The sequence below is a fragment of the Sorex araneus genome, chromosome 8, assembly GCF_027595985.1.
Source record: "Sorex araneus isolate mSorAra2 chromosome 8, mSorAra2.pri, whole genome shotgun sequence".
Classification (NCBI taxonomy): domain Eukaryota; kingdom Metazoa; phylum Chordata; class Mammalia; order Eulipotyphla; family Soricidae; genus Sorex; species Sorex araneus.
In genome coordinates, this window is record NC_073309.1 from 36,676,648 (window position 1) to 36,698,215 (window position 21,568).

At 54.1% G+C, this 21,568-nt stretch overlaps 1 protein-coding gene across 3 annotated transcripts in view; it reads right to left on the reverse strand.

Moving 5' to 3' along the window:
* TSHZ3 (teashirt zinc finger homeobox 3) overlaps positions 1 to 20,725 on the reverse strand; it is a 74,769-nt gene extending 54,044 nt beyond the window's left edge. The window contains exons 1-2 of one of the 3 annotated variants that reach the window (XM_055145654.1): positions 20,293 to 20,725; positions 18,629 to 19,368 (exon numbers count right to left, since the gene is read on the reverse strand). In XM_055145654.1, the coding sequence (XP_055001629.1) occupies positions 18,629 to 18,668 (40 nt within the window). In that variant the 5' untranslated portion in view covers positions 18,669 to 19,368; positions 20,293 to 20,725. Of the gene's footprint in view, positions 1 to 18,628; positions 19,466 to 19,671; positions 19,762 to 20,292 lie in introns of those variants that run through there. The other 2 variants (XM_055145655.1, XM_055145653.1) reach the window with 2 other exon arrangements.
* Positions 20,726 to 21,568: the final 843 nt, after the last annotated feature.

The window sequence follows — 21,568 nt, forward strand, 5'->3', positions numbered from 1 at the left end:
CTGGAAACCTCCGCCAGGCAGGGCCGCTCTGAACCAGCAGGCCAGCTGGCCTGCACCGTCAGAAGCTGCAGGCAGAAACCTTGGGTGGGTCTGACGTCTGAGGCTCGATGCCCACTGTGCATGCATGCGCGCATGCGTGTGTGTGTGTGTGTGTTGTTGTGTGTTTGGGGGGTGCTGTGAGCCCCGGCACCCGCCAGGTGCCCACCCTACCACACGCAAACCATCCTTTCCCCCCTCAACATCATCAAGGGCCACCCTTGACCCCAATTTCCCTCCACCACCATGTTCTACCCTCAACAGCCACATGGGGGGGTGAGAAGAGAACCAGATCCGGGTGTCTGGTGTGCTGCAGGGCCCACACACAGCCCTTTGGAGCCAAAACAACGATGATGAACTTAATAACAGGCTAGTTCCCTTTCAAGTCAGAAAACTGAAGTCTTGGACTCCTACCATCGGGAGGCGGCCGAAGGGGATGGGGCAGAGGGCTGCTTCCAGCCCAGGAGGAAGTGCTACGGGACAGACAGGCTTCCCCAGTGCCCCTGCTGGGGGGGAGAGCTCTGTCCCAGGCTGTGACACCACGTGCCTCAAGGCACAGAAACATCTCCCCACCCCGCAGCAATGAGCCCACCCCACTAGCGGGCCTGGGTGCGTATCCGGCCACCAGTGGGGAAAAAAAGCTGGGCGACCAGTCTCAAACGCCCACCCTGGTGGCGAGCGCAGAATCGACAGAAGAAAATCCCCACTCATGTTCCCAGGAGAGACACACGGTCCCTGGCATGCCCTTGAGAGGCCCAGGGGCTGCACAGAAGCTTAGGCAAAGAGGGGACCGGGCAGGGAAATCCAACAGAGCAATCCTGGCGGAGTGCACGGGGTGGGGGGAGGGAGGGACTGAAATTGGGGAGCGCCCATCTGTCACAGCTTCCTACCCTCAACTCCCAATACTTCCGGACGCACTGACAGACTCAAGGATGGGGCGGCTGGGTGGTTTGGCACAGCTGGCCATAACTGTGCGGTTATTTTGTAGTCCCTGATACCTCATGTCCACGGCTCTCTCCGATTCACCTGCGCTGGGAGCATCACCAAAGCCATCAGGCTCAGCCAAGCTCCCAGGCATGTGGCAAAGCACCTGCCGGCCATGGTGGCTTTCCGCCGGCCGCCAGGTCTTGTGGGAAGGAAGGGCCTCTGTGAAGAAACGTGTTCTGGAAAGGCCACGGGGAGGCGGGGAGAGGAAGTCACAAGGTCTGGTGTGGAGGCCGCTGGTGGTGTCCCCGCCGGACTGTCCTTCCCCGAGAGTCCACGCTTCCTGGCCAGGCAGTAGCGGTCTCTTGATTTTCCTAGGATGGCCATTTTCTCTTCTCACACCCGAGCACGCCGCGCGCCCCCCTGGAGGGCAGCGGTCCCTAAGCGCCCCGAGGCCGAGTCCCCAGGAGAGAGAGGCCACATGTGTGCCCTCTGACGCCCCCGACCACCCCAGCCCAGCCCACCGTCACGGGGTGTGCAAAGGGGCCGCGCGCCGCGCAATCACTTGGACGGACATCCCTCCACCGGGGGCCCAGGCCCGGATCCTCAGCGCCCACTGGTTGGGTGCAGACGCCTCCTGACATCACCGTGGCCATCACCGCCGCTTCACTACTGCATCTGGAATTTCACGCTTCCCTCGGGAATCGATCCCGGCGGCCCAGCCCAGAAGGGGCTCCCAACAGCTCTCCCGGTTCCAGAAATCTTGCAACTGAATCCTCCTTGGAATGTGTGCCCGGCGGCACCCCCACGCCACGTGGCAGGAGCCACGGCTCCAGCAGTGGAACCGGGGGTGGTGGTGGTGGTGGTGGTGGTGGGCTGACATCCCAGCAAGGCTGACACTGATGGATTCTCCGGCATCCGAGGTGGCTGACACGGCGAGCTTATCAGCCGTCGGTGGGCACGGAGACTGACCAATGCTCTGAACGCTCAACCCCATCGTCTCACCCACCTGTCCTCCCTCTCACTTCAGGGGTGGTACGGAGACCAGGCTCGTGGGGAGGACAGAGCCGTCCAGCCTGGTTTCTGGACACCACGGGGAGGAGCGCAAGGGGAAGTCGAGGAGCGCCATCGAGGCCAGCGCTGAAGGAAGGTGGCTGGTGCTTGCCGGAAGGGCAGAGAAGGCGGCCACACTAGCTGGCAGCCACGGCCCCCGGGAAAGACCTGTCCGTCCCTTCCCGCCAGGCAGAGCCCAGAGAGCCATAAGCACTGGCCCTGGGATCAGAAGGGCGCAGTCACAGAGGAAGCACCCAGCACCCAGCACCCTGAACTCACTAAAATGCAGAAATCTGGAGAGGGCTCGAGGCAAGCCCACCCCCTCAAACACCCACCCATATGGCTCGCCCCTAAAACCATTCAACTCGAACCCAAACTATTTCGTCAGCTGCCCTGTCCTCAGGGCATAAAGAGTCACTGTGTGTTTTCACATAGACCCCTTTCAAACCAACCCATGAGGACCACCCCCCAACCCCCAGACAGTCTGTTTGGAAAAAAGAAAAAAAAGGAAACCAAGAACAAAGCTATGCTACAAATGTCAAACCTGCTAGAGGCTACAGGGACCCAGTTCCCAGTGCTCAGGGGACAGTCCCTAGGTTCTGGTCAGAGGCAAGTGCCCCAGGGGATGACCCCTGACACCTGTGACCGTCCAGGGACCCTCTCACCTTGGCAGTGAGTTCCCTTTAAACCGGCCCTGCCATCCACCCCCCTTGCCCCCCCGCCCCGCCCCCAGCCAGGTTCCTGCACCTACGCTAATAAGTACTTGTTTGTTGAACTGAAAAATCATTACCACAGAACATGTCAAGTAATGAAAGATGTTTTCCTCCGAGAAATGTTAAATACTCCACTTCTTTCGCAAGGAACGAGTACATGTGTTTCCAAATAACGCCGTCTTCCCTCCACACCCACACTTGGTTCGGAGAGTCTTGCAAGCCCCAGGGCCGAGCACGCTCGGGTCGGAGGGCTCCAAGAGCCCCGGCACAGGCTGACTGAGGGTGCTTCTATGACTTATTCACCTAACCATCTCGGTAGGCCCCTCGGTCACGTAGCAGAGTGTCCGTGCCACCTGGCCCTCTGATATGGGGAAAGCCAGGAAACAGCACCGCCGCGGCCCGGACTGTCGACCAACAGAGTAGCCACACGAACGACAAAAAAAAAAAAAGAGCTATTTTGCTCCAGGCCCAGTGCGAAGCCACAGAGACCAAAGATGGGACTTGAAGGTCGAGGAAAGGGAACATTTCCCACCCCTGGCAACTCCCATCTGCTCCTCCAGCAAATAGGAGCCCTGCCCCCACACCCCCTTCTCTCTCTCTCTTTTTTTTTTTTGCTTTTTGGGTCACACCCGGCGATGCACAGGGGTTACTCCTGGCTCTGCACTCAGGAACTACTCCTGGCGGTGCTCAGGGGACCATATAGGATGCTGGGATTCGAACCCGGGTCGGCCGAGTGCAAGGCAAACGCCCTACCGGCTGTGCTATCGCTCCAGCCCCTCCCCCCCTTCTCAATGGGTCTCATTAGGTAGATGAGTAGCAACTACTGCATCCTGTCAGGCTTCGGGGAGAGAGGTCTTTCCCGGTTTCAAAATGCCTTTTCCTACAGAGAGTCCTGCTGGCTAATTTGGCCTTGCCTTCTACCTCCTGCATTCCAAGGATTCGGGGTGGAGCCAGTATACCGTGGGGGGTGCAGGCAGGCTCCTCCGGAATCTATGGATGTTGAGGTAAGGAAAACCCCAACATGACATCCAGGTAACCTTGCCTGATACAACCACAAGAGGGAAATGCACATCACTTAGAGGAAACACTCAACACTCAGGTCTCAAACTGACTGGGGGGGGGGGGGGGTGTCAGGGAACTTTTAGGCCTTCTCACCACTCTACTTGACTCAACCTGGGGGGGTGGGGGAGTCACCCCTGGCGGGCCCCTGGAGACACGCATTGCCACCAGCCACGTCCTCTTTGAAACAAGAATCCAGGGGATCAACGGGGAAAAGCAACCCCCTAGGACCAAAATCTGGCTTCTAAAGCTGCCAGCAGCAACCCCCATCGGGTCCCGTGATGGAACCTTTGACGGGGATGGCCAAAATTCTGGCAACGGTAGAATAAATTCAGAACCTGCGATGACCAAAAAAATTAATTCCAAGTCAGCTGAGAAACGAATCTTAGGTGTTTTTGGCAGCGTTCGCCTGTGTTGCTTTTTTTTTTTTTCAGGCAAAATAACTGACACCCCTCCCTCTCACCCTCTCTCCTTTATTCTGAGTCACTTAAACAGATTCCAGGAGTTACCTGGGAGAATAAGAGGCCTTAGATCCCAGTCACAGCAGCGGGGGGGGGGGGGGGGGGAGAAAAAAACGACCTGCAAAAACTTCTCAAAACTTCCCCACTCTCTTCTTCCTTTATTGTGTGCTTTTTTTTTTTTCTTCTAAAGGGGAAGCAAATTTCAATCTGATTTCACGAAGGTTGACATTTTGTGTATGCGAGTACAGAAACGCACCGCCAATAATTTGCAGGGAGCTTGCTTGGTTTGCCCTTCCCTCCCTCACGAGCTGCCACACTGTGGAACTGCTTTGGCTGACATCAGGCAACATGCTTTCTCGGCAATTATTTGGGAAGGGGAGATGACAAGTACACGAGTTTCTCATGGGAGGCTGGAACCAAACCGCTGTCCAAAAAGCCCAAGAGATGGGACCCCAGGGGACAGGAGCAAAGCCACCTGACTCCTTGAACCCCTCGAGCCATCAAAATGAAGTCGGGAGCCCTGGCCCAGAAACCAACATCACTGGCCCTCCTCCAGCCAGAGGTCGACAGGACAGGCGTAGTCCTAGAAACTATCAAATGTCAAGGACATCTGCTCTGGGGTTGGGAAACGCCCAGTCTGAGGGGCGCACTCGGGTTCTGGGTTAACGGCCAGCGAGGCAGGTACCTTTGCTTTCGAATCTTAATCTCTCCCTTGCCCTCTCCTTCCAGAAAGGCAGCGCGGAGCCACCCCCATGGGCTGCCAGTGCACTCTGGCGGCAGGTGGGCGGTGCAGAGCCTGGGGACTCCCTCGGGGTGCTCGGCGATGGGTCCCCAGTGCTGCTGAGGAGAAGGAGCCGAGGGGTGGAGTTCTTAGCGTTCGGCGCTTGGCGCACCCTGAAAGCAGTGTCCCAACTTAAAAAAAAAAAAAAAAAAAAGAAGTGTTGCTTTCTTCCTTCTCATGTAGTCTAATATTCAAGCCTTTTTTCCTCCTGCTAATTTTAGAAGTCTTGCTATTCTTTGGGAAGAGAATGGTGTGAAAATCAAGCATAGTATCCAAAAATAAAAGAGTAGATCTGTTTCAGAGCTGGCAGCATATTTCACTGAAAAGCAACTCCAGCAATGCTGCTTTCTGTCTAGTCTTTCAGATGCTTCCCAATTTCTCCAGCCTTTGGGTCTCTCGGAAGAACTTCCTTGTTCTACACGTCTTTTTTTTTTTTTTTTGAGACCGAAATGGACACCCAACACTATTTCTAGATGCAGTTGGTGAGAAGGGTGGTGAGAGGGGTGGAGAGGGTGAGGGGGGGTGGGGGGTGGGGGGTGGATGAATGTGATGCTGGCTGATCCCCTCGGGAGCAGGCGGCTGGAATGGCCCCGTGGGGCCCCACCAAGATGGATACGGCTTTCTCCTGGGATGGAACCCACAGATCCCTCTGAGAGCTTGTTCCTAGGCAAGCAACTCGACACACAGAGCTTTCCTGCGAGTGGACTTTGTGGGGCGCCTTGCAAGCCTCCCACTTTCACTTCTTAAAAAAAAAAATTCTTGCTATCTCTGGAATTCAGTGGCTCCCGCTGCACCAGACTGTGGCAGGGGCAGACAGGCGAGGGTCGCAGGTCCCCGTCCAGGTTCTGGGGCTGAAGGCGTCTCGCAGCACGAGGGCCAGGGGTGAAGAACACGGCCCAGGGCTGCCGTGGTCACCTGAAGACCCCACTGCGCCTTCTCCAGCCGGGGAAGCAGAGACGGGTGACAGAAAGTTAGAACTCTGTGTCAAGCCCCTCATGCAAACAATAAATATTACTTCTGCTCATAATCGGACTTTTCTCCAGCATCGTCTTTGAATGCTGAACCTTTTTCAATTAATTAAAAACTATGCACTGCAGAGTGCATATTTTATCAGCCCTCAGCTGCTTAAGTGTCTAGAAAAGACCAGGCAGTTTTTCTTTCTTTCTTTCTTTCCTTTTTTTTTTTTTCCAGGCAACCCAGAGCAAGTACTTGCAAGGGTCATATCTTTTTAATTATCTTTTCTCTCTTTGATTAATTATTCCGTCTGACAATAGCGTGTTTCTAATGCTATTCACCTGCCTTTGATGATTGACAACTTTTCTGTCTGATTCAGAGCAAACAGCTGCTGCCACAATCTCCTAGCAACCCGGGTGTGATGGATGAGCCCCCAAGATGGATGGCTGCAATAAATCATGTCTCCAGCCATAAAACTGAGAAAAGGGGATAAGAAGAAAAGCGAACAAAAAACAAAACAAGGTTTCTTCCCATGAGTGCACTCAGTTCCTTACCAATTATACCTGGAATGGACTTTGCACCTATTAATAGCAAAGTTTTTCTAATCAGTAAAAATGGGAGGATGCCATTTGTATCAAAGGTGTTTACAATGGTTCCTGCAAATTGGCACTTGTACTCCAATTACCTCCAACACTGTCCAAGTGCAAGGGCAGACGATCAAAGTTTTGCTTTCTTCCATGAAGTCTCAGCAAGAAGCAAGATCATCTTTTTTTTTTTCTTCTTTACAGTCAGATGCAATTCCAGACATCAACAAAGGATATAAATCTGATTCTGCACAATTTTTGGCAGCAGCTGGGCAAGACCCAAAGTGAATCCTAAGTCATCCTTTTTGTGCAAAATGTCAGGCTGCTAATAAAGTTACTTCAAAATAAACAGGGCATGCGTGTGCACACACAGGCACACATGTACACTCGCGCACCCACAGTGGCTGTGGCCGGGAGCTGGTAAGCAGGCCCCCACACTGCTGTATCTTCATGGTGCAGGGAGGACTTTTGATTTTGTATCAAGGAAAAACTTTGTCCAAAGAATGAGCAGAACTGGAACATTCAGCCCTTGCAGAAGTTCTACACTCTCATGTCTTTAGATTAAAAAAAAAAAAAAAACCCAAAACCAAAAAAAAAAAAAACCAAAACTTTTCTAACTTTCTGTCCGGTCATTTTTTTTTTTTAAATTAACGTCCGGTCCATACTGTTAAGCCATACAAGAAACCCTAAATTAAATGAGCAGACCCAAATAGAGTCCCAGAGTTAAAGGGAATGCCAGAGGATGGCACTGCACCGTCAGGCTCTCCCAGTGGAGAGGCGGAGAGGCGAGCACGCGGGAAGGCCAGCAGTTTCTGTTTCCCTTCTCCACTCCACCGGGAAACCGGGCAGCAAGGCCTCCTAGGCAGAGACAGCAAGGCTGCACCAGGCTGCTTCTCCGGCAGCTGGGGGCTCCACCATCCGCCAGCCTGCGTCCCTAAGTACTTCCAGTAGGTGGGGGTGTCCCGTGTCCCAGAGCAGAGCTCAAGGGTGCAAAAAAGAACCCCCAAGTGATCAGGCACTGCCTGGAAGCAGCTGTTCACATCAGTTTTAAGCAGGGCTCGGCGGGGGGCCTCCAGTGGAGGGGACACCAGCCGGCCAGGAGGGGAGGAGGCTGCCGAGGGGGGCACGGGCCAGGGGCCGCAAAGGATCCTGTTTTGATCTGAAATATTCCTGAGACGGGCAAGTCTCTTGTTTCTTCCTTCTCACACGGCTGAACCCAGCCAGTCAGTATTTTTTTTTTTTTGAATAGTTATATTGTGCTAAGATTTGCAGATAGAATTTTTTTTTTTTTTTGGAAAAAGCAGAGTCAACGAGTTTAAAGAATCAGACCAGGGTCCTGGCTTTGGCAGCTACAGCTCTGTTTATATTTTAATGTTTTGTACGTGACTGCTCGTGTCAGGGAAGAGAGAGAGAGAGAGGGAGAAGTTGTCTGTTCGCTTCGGCGTAAATCACAGATACTTCATTTTTCCGTGTCCTTGGAAATTATTCAAAATTAAAGCCCTCACTTAAACTATTTTTCTTCTCTGTGCTCTTGTGAGTCGTGGGGAGTGTCTGCTATATTGTAAATGGGAAAGCTTGTGTCTGGTCAGCAGCAGTGAGAACCCAAGGCCAATCAATGAACACACACACACACACACACACACGTACACACACACAGAGGCCCCTACCCTGCCCGGGCTCTTTCAACTCTCAAGTTACAGGTTTACACGGCAAGTCTAAATAATATTCAAAATGATAAATGGCGCCTTAAGCCCGGCACCCACCATCAATCTTTTTTTAAGGAACATCCATCTTCAATAACGCATGTTTGAATCATGGGAAGCCAGGAGCCCTGAGATTCATTTCTCCCACCCCTCACAAGCAGGCGGGCTTGAATGATACCTGTCAGCCCTGGCTTTTTTTTTTTTTCCTTGAGTGCTAAAGAGAAAAGAAGGGAAGAAGAAAAGGCTTGAGGAGGGGGGGGGGAGCGTCCAAGGCTGAGCAGTGCGGCTTAGCAGATAATATGAAAGAACATAACCTCTTCCCAGCCTCTGCCAATCTCACGCCCGCCACGCCACACACCCAGACAGCCATCCAGGAAGCAGCGGCTCGCCTCGCCTCGCCCCTGCCCGCCCCTCTCTCTCTTTCTCTCTCTCTCTCTCTCTCTCTCTCTCTTGCTCGCCTCCCTCTCCTCTCACCAAATCAGCGGGCTCGGCAAGCCTGGTACTGGAGGAGGAGACGCATCCCATCGACGGGGCTGCCCCCCCCCTGTTGTCTGGCTGGGGCCCATATGATAAATGACATATGTCATTCTGTCAGGAGGGAAGGGTGGGTCAGTGATGTATGACTCTGCTGAAAAGGAAATCGACTGTTTGGCATGGTGCTGCTCTTCTCCACCAGGATTTAGTTTCAGAACTCTGAAATGAATTCTCCGACGTTTCAAGTGCATACTCAGGGCGGGCAGGCGGGAACGGGAGTGGGGGGGGCGCGGGGGGGATAGCAGGGTAGCACTTTAGCCTCCCCCTGCCCTTCCCATGGCCAAAAAGGGAAAAAAAAAAAAGGAAAAAAAGAAAATCCCTGACCGAAGCCCCTATCGGTCACTGGGTACCTGCAAAATGCCACTGGCCGCCTAAGACCCCCGGCAGTTACACGCCATGGGTTATTAAAAATGTGACTGGGGGTAGAGCAAGGTTAGTCCTTTTATTTATTTATTTTTTAATGGCAAAGGGCTGACACAAAAGCAAGATAAAAATTAGCATGTTTGAAGTAATCGTCCCGCAGCTTGACATCTGCATAGTAAATTTTAAAGGAAAAAAATGTGTCAGACAGCCATGAGCTGCTTCGCCCTCCCCCCTTTCATTAGCTCACTGCCAGGGTGGCACTGCTGAACCTCATTACGGAGAGAGGATTTATGAAGCTGAACCCAATGGCAAAGAAAAGGCATCTGTCAATAATTGTAGGGAGCTGCACTCACAGCTTTGAAATCTCATTAAGTATGCAGTTATCAGGCATAAAGATCAAAAACATTACTCAACTCCGACAGAATCTTATGGAGGAACATTAATTAGCAACAGGCCTACAGTACAAAAAAAAAAAAAGAAAGAAAAAAAAAAAACACAGACTTCCTCTCACACCTGCCCAACCCACAAACCTAAAGCAACACTCCCCCTCCCGCCCGAAAAAAAATAATTCCCAGCATCTGAGACTGATCAAGAGCATGAAACAAGAGAGACACACACACAGAAAGGAGGAGAGAGAGAGAGGAGAGAGAGAGAGAGAGAGAGAGAGAGAGAGGGAGGGAGGGAGGGAGGGAGGGAGGGAGGGAGGGGAGAGGGAGGGCGGGGAAATTCAGTTGAGAAAGGCTTGGCGGTGAGGAGCAAGAAGGAAGCAGCTGTCAAACTTGAGAAGGATGTCAGCACTGGCCCTGATTACAGGGGCCTATGGAGCTCTCAGACCTTTTATCATCCCGGCCATCAAACCCAGCCTGGAGTCGCCCCCGCGGGAGGACTGGTGGCTGCCCGCCTGTGGCCCCAGGCCCACACCGGGACCCGTCCCTTCTGCTCACCTGGACAGCAGGAGCCCCAGGCCCACTGCCCAGGCTGTGACACCCTCTGCCCCGACTCCTGTGCAGTCTGAATCCACCCACCCAAGCCCCCCACCCCCAGCTGTGCCCAATCCTGGGACTTACTGCCCATCTCACCAAACACCTTTTGCTTCCCCTCAAAGGTTGTCATGCCCGTACCACCCAGGTACTATCTTCTTCTTCTTCTTCTTTTTTTTTCCATTTCTGTGTGTGGCAGATTACATACTGATCACTTCAAACACGTTGAAAAATAAAATGTGGGGTGTTCACCATCAAACTGCCAGGCCAGTGCTGGGGCACGGATGCTGGTGACCTTCAGGGCACATGGGACAGCGTATCAAACAGGTGCCTGTGAGGCTGACCCCAAGCCATCCGGGGAGACAATTAAATTCTTCTCCCACCTCAGGCTCCATCTCCCCACAGGTGCGTTGGCAAAAATAATCACGATAACAGTAAGAATCCCCACATGCTCGAAAATATCCCACAAGGAGCGTGTGCTTGGTGACCCAGACAAACATCCCTGGTGTCCTAGGGTGGCTTGGATCCAGGGCAGGCACAGCCAGGCTTTGGCGGGATGTGGGAGATCTTCCATATATCAGTTTTCCCACCAACACAGGCGGGATCGGCCAGTTCCCTAGCATGTCATGATGTACGACAATTAGGGACAGCCTCCCCCATGAAAACTGTACAATACGAATCCATGTATTCTTGCACACATTTTTCTGATTGCATTGTTACCGAAAGATGGCATTCTGTTTATCCATAGCATATGCTCAATGCGCACGTGCACGCACACACAGACACACACACACACACAGACACACACACGCACACACACCCGGTACTTTCCATGAATCCACAGGAGGAGAAGGCCTATAGAAGAGCACCTTGTCTGGTCTGAAAGCTTTGCTCTCAGACCTGCCCCCAGCTCCTCTTTCATTGCTCACCTCTCTCTTCCCTTATTCCACGACCACTTCTGAAAGGTTTGCCTCTTCCTCCACAAAAGCTAATGGTCACCTTTTCTTAATTAACCACATCTTTAAGGAAAAGGGCAGCAAGATTCCTAGGCAACCAGCATGGAGAGCCCCTCCAAACCAAGGCCCATCCCTTCCCATAAATGTCTCTCCTCTGGAATATCAATGAGCAGAGCGCGGATAAATTGTCACCTATGACCAAAAATAGTTTAAGAACACTTGTCCATACGCCAGACTTGATGAGAGTAGATTTTTAGCAGTCCTGTTACAATAAGGTGTTTATATTTTTTTATGTGCTTACCATATTACCTTTATTATGTGTAACATCAAAGTGATTATAGCAATTACATCTAACAGAATTAATTACAGAACTTCCCATCATTCCAGGATACATAATGCATTAGAGGTAAGCCAAAGAAAGAAAACATCTTGATTGTAGCCACTATTGTTGGTATGTATTTTTCCCAGCAGCAATGCCAGACCAACAGTAGCTTTCAAAAGAGCAGGGCCACGGAAATGAAGGATTTTAACAGGCAATGAGGTATATTTTCTTTAAATTAAGTAACACTTTTGCTTTATTATATGTTGGCACTATTAGGCATATAAAATCAATTTAATTTTTAAGTGTAAATCTCTAAAAGGTGCTAGTTAATCCACCCAACCAGTGTTACTACATAAAGGAGAAGGCACATGGGTGAAAGACTTACAAGTCTTTACGTATGCAAAATAAATTCACTCAAGGCTTCATTAATATTAATTTAAATTCAAAACCCATTTACATTAAATTGTTCATTAAAAATTGCCTATTTTATGCAACATGCATTTCTCAAAGAACTCAGAAGGAAACTGAATACATACAACTAGATTTAATGATGGCTATGGAAAATCAAAAGTAAATGAATTTGAGTCATTTCACGTCTATTACCAAACGGCCCTCTGCTCTCCATTAGGGATGGGCTCCAGTTTGGGGAACGAACAAGCACTCGAGGTCCTTTGCGTTCTACCACCATATATACTCGGGAACATGACCTTCTGGCCTACCACACAGGAAGTCTGAAACAAGAGAAATGATGGCACAGAGCAGGCCGCCAACTCGAAACTGGACGTGGAAAGGAAGCAGACACCACGTCCGAATCCCAACTGCACTCCGAGCACTGAGAGAGGTTCGTTAGTGAGCATCTGTAGTGTTCTTCTGGCTCTAGAATCAAGCGCCCGTCCTCTCCCTCCCCCACGCCCCCTGCAATTCTTTACTCCCGCAGCAAAAGGGCCAGGACAGGCTCGGACCAGGAGTTTGTGAGTTCCTTGCTAGGGTGCTCTCCTCCCTTGAAGGCAATCTGAACTTACCCTGTTTCCCTAACAGCTGCTCGAGATGAAGAAAACACAGTCATAATTAACAACATGTGTCCTGACAGTATGAATTAATAATTTATCATTAAGCCCAAACAAAATTAATTATTCTTCGAGAACCACACCTTTACACCCCTCTGAGGACTAAAGGAGAGAGTCAAGAAGTCTGAGTAATGGACCGTTAGAGAAAGACTTCCACCCAGCCCTGCCCATGCAGCTCTCGGCCACACTTACTGAAACACTAAAACAATTTACAAATTGAAAGTAGTTAAACCCAAGAACAGAAGTGCTGATCAAATCAAATATATGTACGGCAAAAGTCTTTTTGAAATACGGTTTATAAAATATTAAATTTTTGGTCAAGGACACGACGTAGTATTTCTTAAAAAGATTCCAAAATGTGGACTAGTGCAGGCCAACGGTCATAAGCAGATTAGGTTCCATTACTGTCCTTTTTTTTTTTTTTAAACTTCCCAAAATGCAGGGCATTATTCTATTCATAAAGAGTATTTTTTACATCCATGTCTAATATAAATGCTTACAAATGTTGAAAAATACAAAAACACTGTGAGGCTATGTATCCATTCCTAACAAGTCAGGTTAAAAAAAAAAAAATCTGGAAGAAAAAAAAAAAACCATATTCATAGCCATTGTTTAGCAGAATTTAAAAATTAATTTAATGACTAACTGCAAATACTGGAAACTAGAATTAATCTGTCTGATTTTTTTAAAGGCTTACAGACATTTAAATGCATGTATCAGGACACTTTATCAACCTAACATAAAATTGTCATCTTATCTTATTATATGACTATTTTATGCATGTGTCAAAGAATTTAAAAATGACTGCCTGTCTATTGAGTCTAATTACAACTGCACATTATCTGTCGAGATGTACCAGTCCATATCATTGTTACCAAATACAATATATTGTATTCACCTTTCATTTTTAACTTCAGACAGAGAAACCACAATTTGGAGCATAAGTAAAACACACACACGCGCGCGCGCGCGCGCACACACACACACGCATACACACACACGCGCGCGCACACACACACGCACACACAGAGTAAGCACCTGTGAGAGCCGTGTCAAGGGAGCCACAGCTCCATTCTGCCCTGTCTCCCTGTCGACACGGGTTGTGGGTGACGCTGCAGAAGAGTTCCTAACCGGGATGCAAACCTCCCAGGCTGCTGCTCACTTGCATACCCCCACCCTACCTTCTTCTTTTCTTACTACAGGACCAAAGCACTTGTCACAGTTTGTTCAGTGACAGGCAGGAATAATTTTTAAAAAAGACATAAAAATGGGGCAGAAGGAATGCCTCTGGCCACTGCTGGAAATCCCGGTGACCTGCGCTGGCAGGGCCCAAGCAAGGAAAGGCAGCTCTGAAGTCGGGCCTAGGGACTCGGCTGCTCCCTGCCTCTCCTCTCCGGAATGGCTCGGCCGGACCCCGGAGAAAAAGGAAAGCGCTGGAACAGTCCGGGCCCTTCGCTAAACCCCCTGCCAACCCCTGGTCTCTGAGGGGGATCATGCTCCTTCTGAGAACCCCAAGGATAGAAGGAAGATGGGGGGAAAAGTAGAATCTCAGGGGGGAGAGTTTGGGGGGCGGGGGGGGGGGGGGCCGAGGATTCCTAGAACTCACCTGAATTTCACAGCCCTTCCCCTGGCCCTGAGCAGTCACTTTCATTCTAATCACTTTGCAAAACAATCTTTAGTCAAAAGAGGGGAAAAGGCAGACTTGTGAGGCAATTTAAGGAATAAGTGCTGATACATCAGTTATTGACTCGCTCGCTCCCGTTTATGAGCGCGCTCAAGGCAAAACTGAGAACAAAATGACAACATCAACCGCTCACAATCAAGTGTGGCCCTGGAGAGCACTGAAGCCCTAACTGACAGTTGTCAGGATAATGGGGGCACAATAGCTAATTCTGGCAGAGTCCCCTATCTGGTTGATGTGGGGAGGGGGGGGAGCCTTGCCTTCTGCCCTCTTTGTTTTACTCCCCTTCTTCTTAAAAAATATGCATTGTTCTAATTTTGTAGGAAAGGGGGGAATGGGATTACAGAACCACCACCGCAGCCAATCATTTCATCACCTTGCTACAAGGTGTGCATACCTTGGCCAAGGAGAGGTGAGGCAGGTAGGAGAGCAAATAAAATCCAGAGATCAGCACCCAACTGTCATTCCAAGCACTCCCTATGCTTCCAAGGGAGCAGGCAAGCTCCTTGGAGAAGAGCTTCCTGATGTGTGGCCGGCCGAGGCCTTGCACAGAGCTGCGGGGAGGCAGGGCCTGATACACAGGTGAGCCTGGCCCCTCTGCCCGGCGAACTCCGCAACCGCCCCCCCATGCCCTATATTACAAGCTCACGCCACACCAGGGGAACCCACTGGTGTGACACCAGCGGATCGGAAGTGATCCAACCCACTCTCATGGAAGTCCAGGAACTAGAAGCCTGGACGGTCACCGTCATGGGTCCTGCCCTCCTCCACCACCACCACCACCACAAGCTGAAGAGAAGGGGACCCTCTTCCCAGGAGTAAGACACACAGAGATCAGTGGAGGGGGGCAGAGGGTACTGATGGTTAAGAATTTTGGAGGGAAGTTCAGGCAAATGCCTTTTAGGATTTTCCATTTTTCCCCAGAAAATGAGTAGGAATAGATAAAATATGTTGCTCTATTTTTCTCTTAGTATATAAAAATAAATGCTTGTTAAAAAAAGAAAAAGATGCACAGGAGTCCTGGTGTAAGCAACGGATAAGGACCGTTCCTGCATAAAAGACACTGGGCCTCCCTGACCCAGCTCCTCCTCGGAGCATCTATTAAGCATCAGCATCTGTCCGACACAAACATCCAGCCTTCCCAACTAACTATCCACCCAGGAGAAAGAGAACTCCTGCCCAGGTTTCTCTCTTCGGCAGGTGAAGAAGAAATCGCCCCCTTGCTCTGAAAAAAAAGATACGGAGCCATACAGAATTTCTCTAACCCTTCCCCCCAAATACTGAAGGATGGAAATGCGTCTTTTCAGGCATCCTTGGAGCCTGCCTTGGCCTTCCGGAGCGCAGTGCCACATTTGGCCTAGATACAGAGGCGATGTGCACCTGTGTGCTACGTCTGCAGGCTCAACCCAGCTCCCAGCCCTTTGTGGTTGTTATTCTACCCCAGACCATTAAAAGGGCCCTAATTCCTATGACATGATTATCCAGGTACCAAAGCCCATTTGTCACCTGCAGCAGAAAATTGAGTTAATGCACAACTAAAGGCAGCCAGGACTGTGTAATATCAACTTGATTACATCAAACTAGCTGCAAACCTAATTCTGCTGGATGACACTGCGTCGAGCTTGTCATCTCCAATCATTAAAGCTGTCAGGAATCCATCAGGTTTACAGCTAATTAGGTGAACACTAATGAAGCTGGCAAAACAACTTTTCTTTTTTTATGGCTGAGCGGACCTTTCCCTTTGGAGGGGGGGGAAAAATTCTCAAGTATTCTCAAGGTTGCTGGAGACTGGATTTCCAGTTACCAATCAGCAGACATCTTCCCCCCCACACTCTCTCTCTCTCTCTCTCTCTCTCTCTATCAGTGCAAAGCAATCAATTTGTCATCACTCCCAGTATGCCACAAAGCGGGCATGAACCTTACAACTTGCAGCTGTGAGAACTGAAAAATGGAGGGAAAAAAAAAAATCCCTGGGAAGTTCTGGTCCATACCAACAAACAAACAAACAAACAAACAAACTCGAGCTGCTCACTTCTTGGCCCCTGCACACTTATCACCAGCTTAAATGCGGAGGGTTTTTCTACTTCCACTCTTCTCAAATAAGTAGCCCTTCATACATTCCCCACCCCCTCCTCTACATGTCCATTAGGCAGAGGCATTCTGATAAAGTAAATCCAAAACCAGGGTATGGGAAAGAAAGAAAGCACTCACGCTGCCAACTTCTGATTGACCATTAAGCTATTGATGAATGTGCCTGTCAGGAGAGAGACAATTAAATCAAATATGAAACAAAGTCGTTTTGACGGGTCATTTTGATAGAGCAAAACCGTTCTTCCATCTCCTATTAGCCGTGCAGTCAAGTTTTTATATAATGAATATTTCTTAACTGACCTGAGATTTCCTGACTGGCTATATTTTTTTTTTCCCTTAAGGTGCAAAAAGGTTAGTGATCAGGTTGCTTTGAGGGAAAAAAAAAAAATCCACTATACATTCCTCTCTCTCCAATGTCTTCAGTGGAGAATGATCAAATTAGACTCTCAGGTGGGAAGAGAGAAGGGAAAAGAGGAACCGACCTTTGAGAGAGTTCAAAACCAAGTGTAAAGATGCCACCACCTAGGATTCACTTGATCGAGGTACACAGACACCTTAAAATGTGCATCTAAGAAGCGAAGAAAAAAAAAAAAACCATCTCAAAGACTGCAGGAAGCATAGACACTCCTACTGCCCAACTCTGAAAAGGAGTCCTCCAAACTTTCAGAGTTTATTTTGGGGAGATAAGCTCATTGCTGGAGCCTGGAATGTAAAGGAGAAGGTGGGATGGGCAAGAAAGCATCAGCCAGGAGCGAAGCTGGAGAGGAGGCAGTTTCCCCACAACCACTACTGGGATCTTCAAACTTTCTAAATTTGGGTAATGCTGAGGATAAGAGAGCAATATATATACATATATATATACACACACATATATATAATATGATATGCCCCCAACCTAGTTGGTTTTCTGCTAGGATTTTCTTCAGACACTTAACAGGGAAGGACATTTCTGGGGATGCAAGAACAGTATTTCCCCCTTGGTGACCCCTGGGCAGGGAGCTGCAAGTTCAGAGTGCAGCCTGCTGAGTCCCAATGGCAGACACTGAAATGCTGCAGATGACCATCCTGTCAACCCCCCACCCCACCCCCCACTCCCCAGCGGTGACTACAGGCACTCAGGGCAGCAGCAGCGTGGGTGCAAACACAGGCAACCAACATCAGCGGGCACCGGGCAGTGCCCCCGAACCTTCCCACTGTCCTGCCTCCTTCCACCAAAAAGAACAGAACAGAAAAGAACCTCCACTTAACCTCCTGCGCAGGCAGCATCTGAACCCCGGCACATCAGAGTGTTACTCATATCAAAATACATCCTGTCCATATGTGGTCCTCTCAGCAATCAGCCCCAAATCCCCAAAGTTGCACTGACAGGGCCCTAGTGACGTCACAGAGCTTGGCCTCACCACTGAGAGTGATTTATTGATGTTTATTGGGAATGAATAGATCAAAGGCAGCAGCATGACGGGCGATCAATCAGTCATCAAATCAAGGGTGGCAACGGGCCAGAAACCCTTCTTCTAGGCAACATGCCCCCAACTGACATTATTGCAAAATAATGTTATGTGTGTGAGGTTTGTTTTGTTTTTCAATGATGCTTTTTCCAGAAAAGAAAAAAAAAATGGTTTCAGTCTTAACAGGAGTTGACACTCCTGGAAAAGGGGGGAAAAAAAGGGGGAGAGGGGAGTGGGGGGTAAGTACTCTGACGCGTCCCAGAACTAAGTGCTAAGAGGAGAGGGTAGGAGAAGCAGTTGGGAAAGGGAGGGGGGGTGCGGGAAACGGCCAGCATCCATGGAACACTGTCTTGACAGTCATCTGACAATACCCAGACTCGGCGCGCTCTGCTTTCCGCCGCTGTGCCCGGTTTGGGCCCAATAAACGAAGAATCAATCGAATTAGAAAGGTGGCCGAAGGGACCCAGCTCGCTCTCCGGCTGGCTCTCCTGCGCGGGGCGGACACCAAGTCCCCCCCACCGGCCGGCCGCGGCAGGACTCGGAAGGTGTCCCGGGAACTCAGGTGACCCCGCCCGCCCCCCACGGAGCGAGGCTGGAGGGAAGTCGGGGGGCAGCCCCTCGGCCGCCGCCCGGGGGGTCGCGGGCACTCGGCGCGGCGGCGCGAGCGGAGAGCCCCCGAGCCCCGGCCCGAGTGGGTGCGGGCGCCGAGAGGGCAGCGCGCCGCGGGGCGTCCGGGGGGCGCACGCACCCAAGAGCGGAGAGCCGCGAGCGAGCGAGCGAGCGAGCCAGCCGGGGCGCCCCGGAGTTACTCTGCGCCGGGAAACTGGGCGCCGAGCGGGGTGGCCGCGGGGCCGGAGACGCCGGGCCGAGGGGGAGAGGAAGAGGAGGAGGCGAGGAGGAAGGGGAAGCGGCTCGTACCTGCTGCGCGCCGGGGCGCCTGCTGCTTCCTCCTCGGCATGATGCTCCTCCGGCGACTGCCACTGCTGCCGCCGCCGCCGCCGCCGCCGCCGCCGCCGCCGCCGCCGCCGCCGCTGCCGGGCTGAGCAGAGCGAGGGAGGGGCGGCGGGCCCGCGGGGGGGGCGAGGCGGGCCGGCTCTCAGCCTCCCCCCCGGAGAGCGGCCGCCCGCAGGATGCTGCTGCGCCCCGGCTCTCCGCGTCCCCCCCTCTCCGCGCTCCGCCGCGATCCCCGAACGTGCGGAGGGAAGAAGGAGGGCGGGCGAGGGAGGCGCGGGGAGGGAGGAGCGCGGGGGGGAGGAGGAGGCCGAGGAGGAGGAGGAGGAGGAGGAGGAGGAGGAGGAGGAGGAGGACCGCGCTGCCGGCGGAATGGGAAGTTTGACAAATCGCTCCAGAGGCCGGAGGAGGAGGGGGCGGGGAGGAGCGGCGGCCCTACCCCCCCACCCCCCCGCCCCGTCCCCAGACGAGGTGCGCGGGGTTCGGGGCCGGGGGGCGGGGAGAGGGGGGAGAAGGCGGGCAGAGGGATGGGAGGAGGAGCGAGGGAGAGGCCCCGGCCGGTCCTGCCCTGGCCCCCGCCCCCGGGCAGGGGGTCACGGCATCGGGCGGGTGGGGGGCGCTCCGCCGCCGCCGCCGCGGCCCGGGGCTCCGCGGTCCAGTCTTCTGCCCGCCGCGCGGCTGGAGCGGCGGCGTCGGCAACAGGCAAGCTTAAAGGAAAAGGAGATGATCGTGTCACTCGTCCGCCCGCGGGGGCGCCGCGCCCCCGCTCCCGGCCCACGGCCGGTCCAGGACCCCCTCCCGCCCCGCGCCGGGAGGGGGTGCCAGCCCTCCACCCCCGCCCCGCGCGCGCACGCAGGGCCGCGGCGCCGGCCCCTCGGAGCCCGTCCCGGGGCGCCCGCCCTTCTTCCCCAGCCGGCCTCGCCCCCTAAGCCGCCCCCGGCTGCCCCGCCCGGGACGCACTCCTCTCGGCCCGCCGCTTCCAGAGCCCCCTGCACCCCCCCAGCGCGCACCCCTGTCCTGGGCCCGCGCGACCCCCGGGGATGCCAGGGCCCGCGGGCGGGCGGGCGCCGGCGCCCAGGAGGAAGGCGGGCGCGGGCCGGAGTGGGTGGGAGCAGCTCTCAGACCCCGCGCCACCCCGGCTCCTCCCCCGGGACCCGCCGCCGCCACTTCCCCCAATTTTTTTTTCCCGGGCAAACTTTCCCGGGCCCGTCCCGGGGGTCGGTGTTGTGGGAGGGGATGCCTCCAAGTTTCCTCTCGGGACTGGGACGGTCACGGTCCATCCACTCCGCCCCTCGCCCCCGGGACGCCCGGCCGCGCCCCCCACCCGCAGCGCAGGCAGTTGCGAGGGCGGGACAGGGGCCCGGGGCGCAGGGGGCGAGAGGGGGGGTTGATGGTGGTGGTGGTGGTGGGGCGGGGTAGGGGAGAACCGGGCTCCCAAGCCCATCCCCCGCCCGGGCGCCCGGGAGAGGGGGCCCACCGCGCCCAGCGCCCCGTCCTGCCGGCAGGACTGGGCGAAAGGAATTGATTATTGATTGGGTGATTGGGGGTGCCGAGCGGGCCGGGCCGGCGGGGCTGCGAGAGGAGGAGCTGGCAGGGCTGCGTTGGCGGCGGGGCGACGCGGGCTCACTTACGGGCGGCCGCGAGGGCGCGGGTGGGCCAGAGCTCACCGGGACGACCTCCGGGCGGCGGAGGCTAAGCGCGAGCCGGAGCCCGAGCGGCGCGGGCGGCGGCGCATCGATGCGCTGCGGGCTCGATTGCGTCTCCCTGGGCCAGCTCTTGGGCCGGGAATGGGGCGGCCGCGGCGGGGCCGGCTCCGGGCGCAGCCGGGTGGCGGGGCTGCGGGGACGGCCGCCAAGGCCCTGGGCCCCCGAGACGTCGCTGCTGCTGGGCGCCCCGGCCCGGGCTCCGCCACTTCCCCGGGCCCCGCGTCCGATATCCCGACGAGGGCCGGAGCCCCTCGCCCTGGGACTAGGCTTGCCTGAGCGCTACTGGAGCTGCCAGCCCCGGCTTCTCCGTTCCTTCTTTTCCTTTCCACCCCCCACCTTAAGAGGCTTTTTTCCCCCCCTCTTCCTCTTCTTCTGCCCCCCCTCCGCTCCTTATTCTCTCTTTGTGATTGTGTTTGCAAGTTTGTTTGAAAAGTTCACAGGCGTGCTTTCTTCTCTTTTTAGACTAGGAGGCCGTGATCTCACCCTGACGGTAAGATCAAAAGTCTCCGCTCGCCCCCAGCCTGCGGGCTTGGGCTCGGTCCAGACGCCTCCCTGAATGCAGATGTGCCGCCGCCGTCCTCCCGGGCTATAAAGCCGCCTCCAGCGCCTTTCGCGCGCGCAGGAGCGCACGGAGTTGCGGGGTGCGGATCCCCCGGCGGTGGCGGGGCGTCGGAGTCGGGGTGGCGGCGGCGGCGGGGCTCCAGGGCTGGCCGCGCGCGGTGGCCTCGGGGGCGGGAACGCGCGGCGTGCACTCGGTGCCTGCCGCCGACCGAGGCCGGAGCGAAGGCCCCTCCAGGCCGCCGGGCAGCGGCCCGGGAGGCGTGAAACGCTTCTAGCGAACGAGAAAACGGTGAGTTGGCCGTGGCCGCCGGCGGCCTCGCGGCTCCGCTCGCCACGCCGGGAGCCCAGTGGCCCGCGGGAGGGTAGAGCCGCGCGCGAGGTCGGCTTCTGCCCGCCCGGCTCACCTGGCGAGCGCCGAGCGCCCACTCGGGCGCGCTGGTGGTGGCGTGTGCATGGCTTCGCCCCGACTCGCGTCCCTCCCTCCTCCCCCACCCCCCACACTCCTCTCCTTCCGCCCCCCTCGCCGCTCCCCAAACCCCCTGTTCCCCCGGCCCCCCTCCCCCTGCCGGCCGCGGCCTGAGCTCGGGTCCCCCGCACTGCCTGCAGTCGCCGCCGCCCGGAGCGCTGCCTCGCCCGCCCC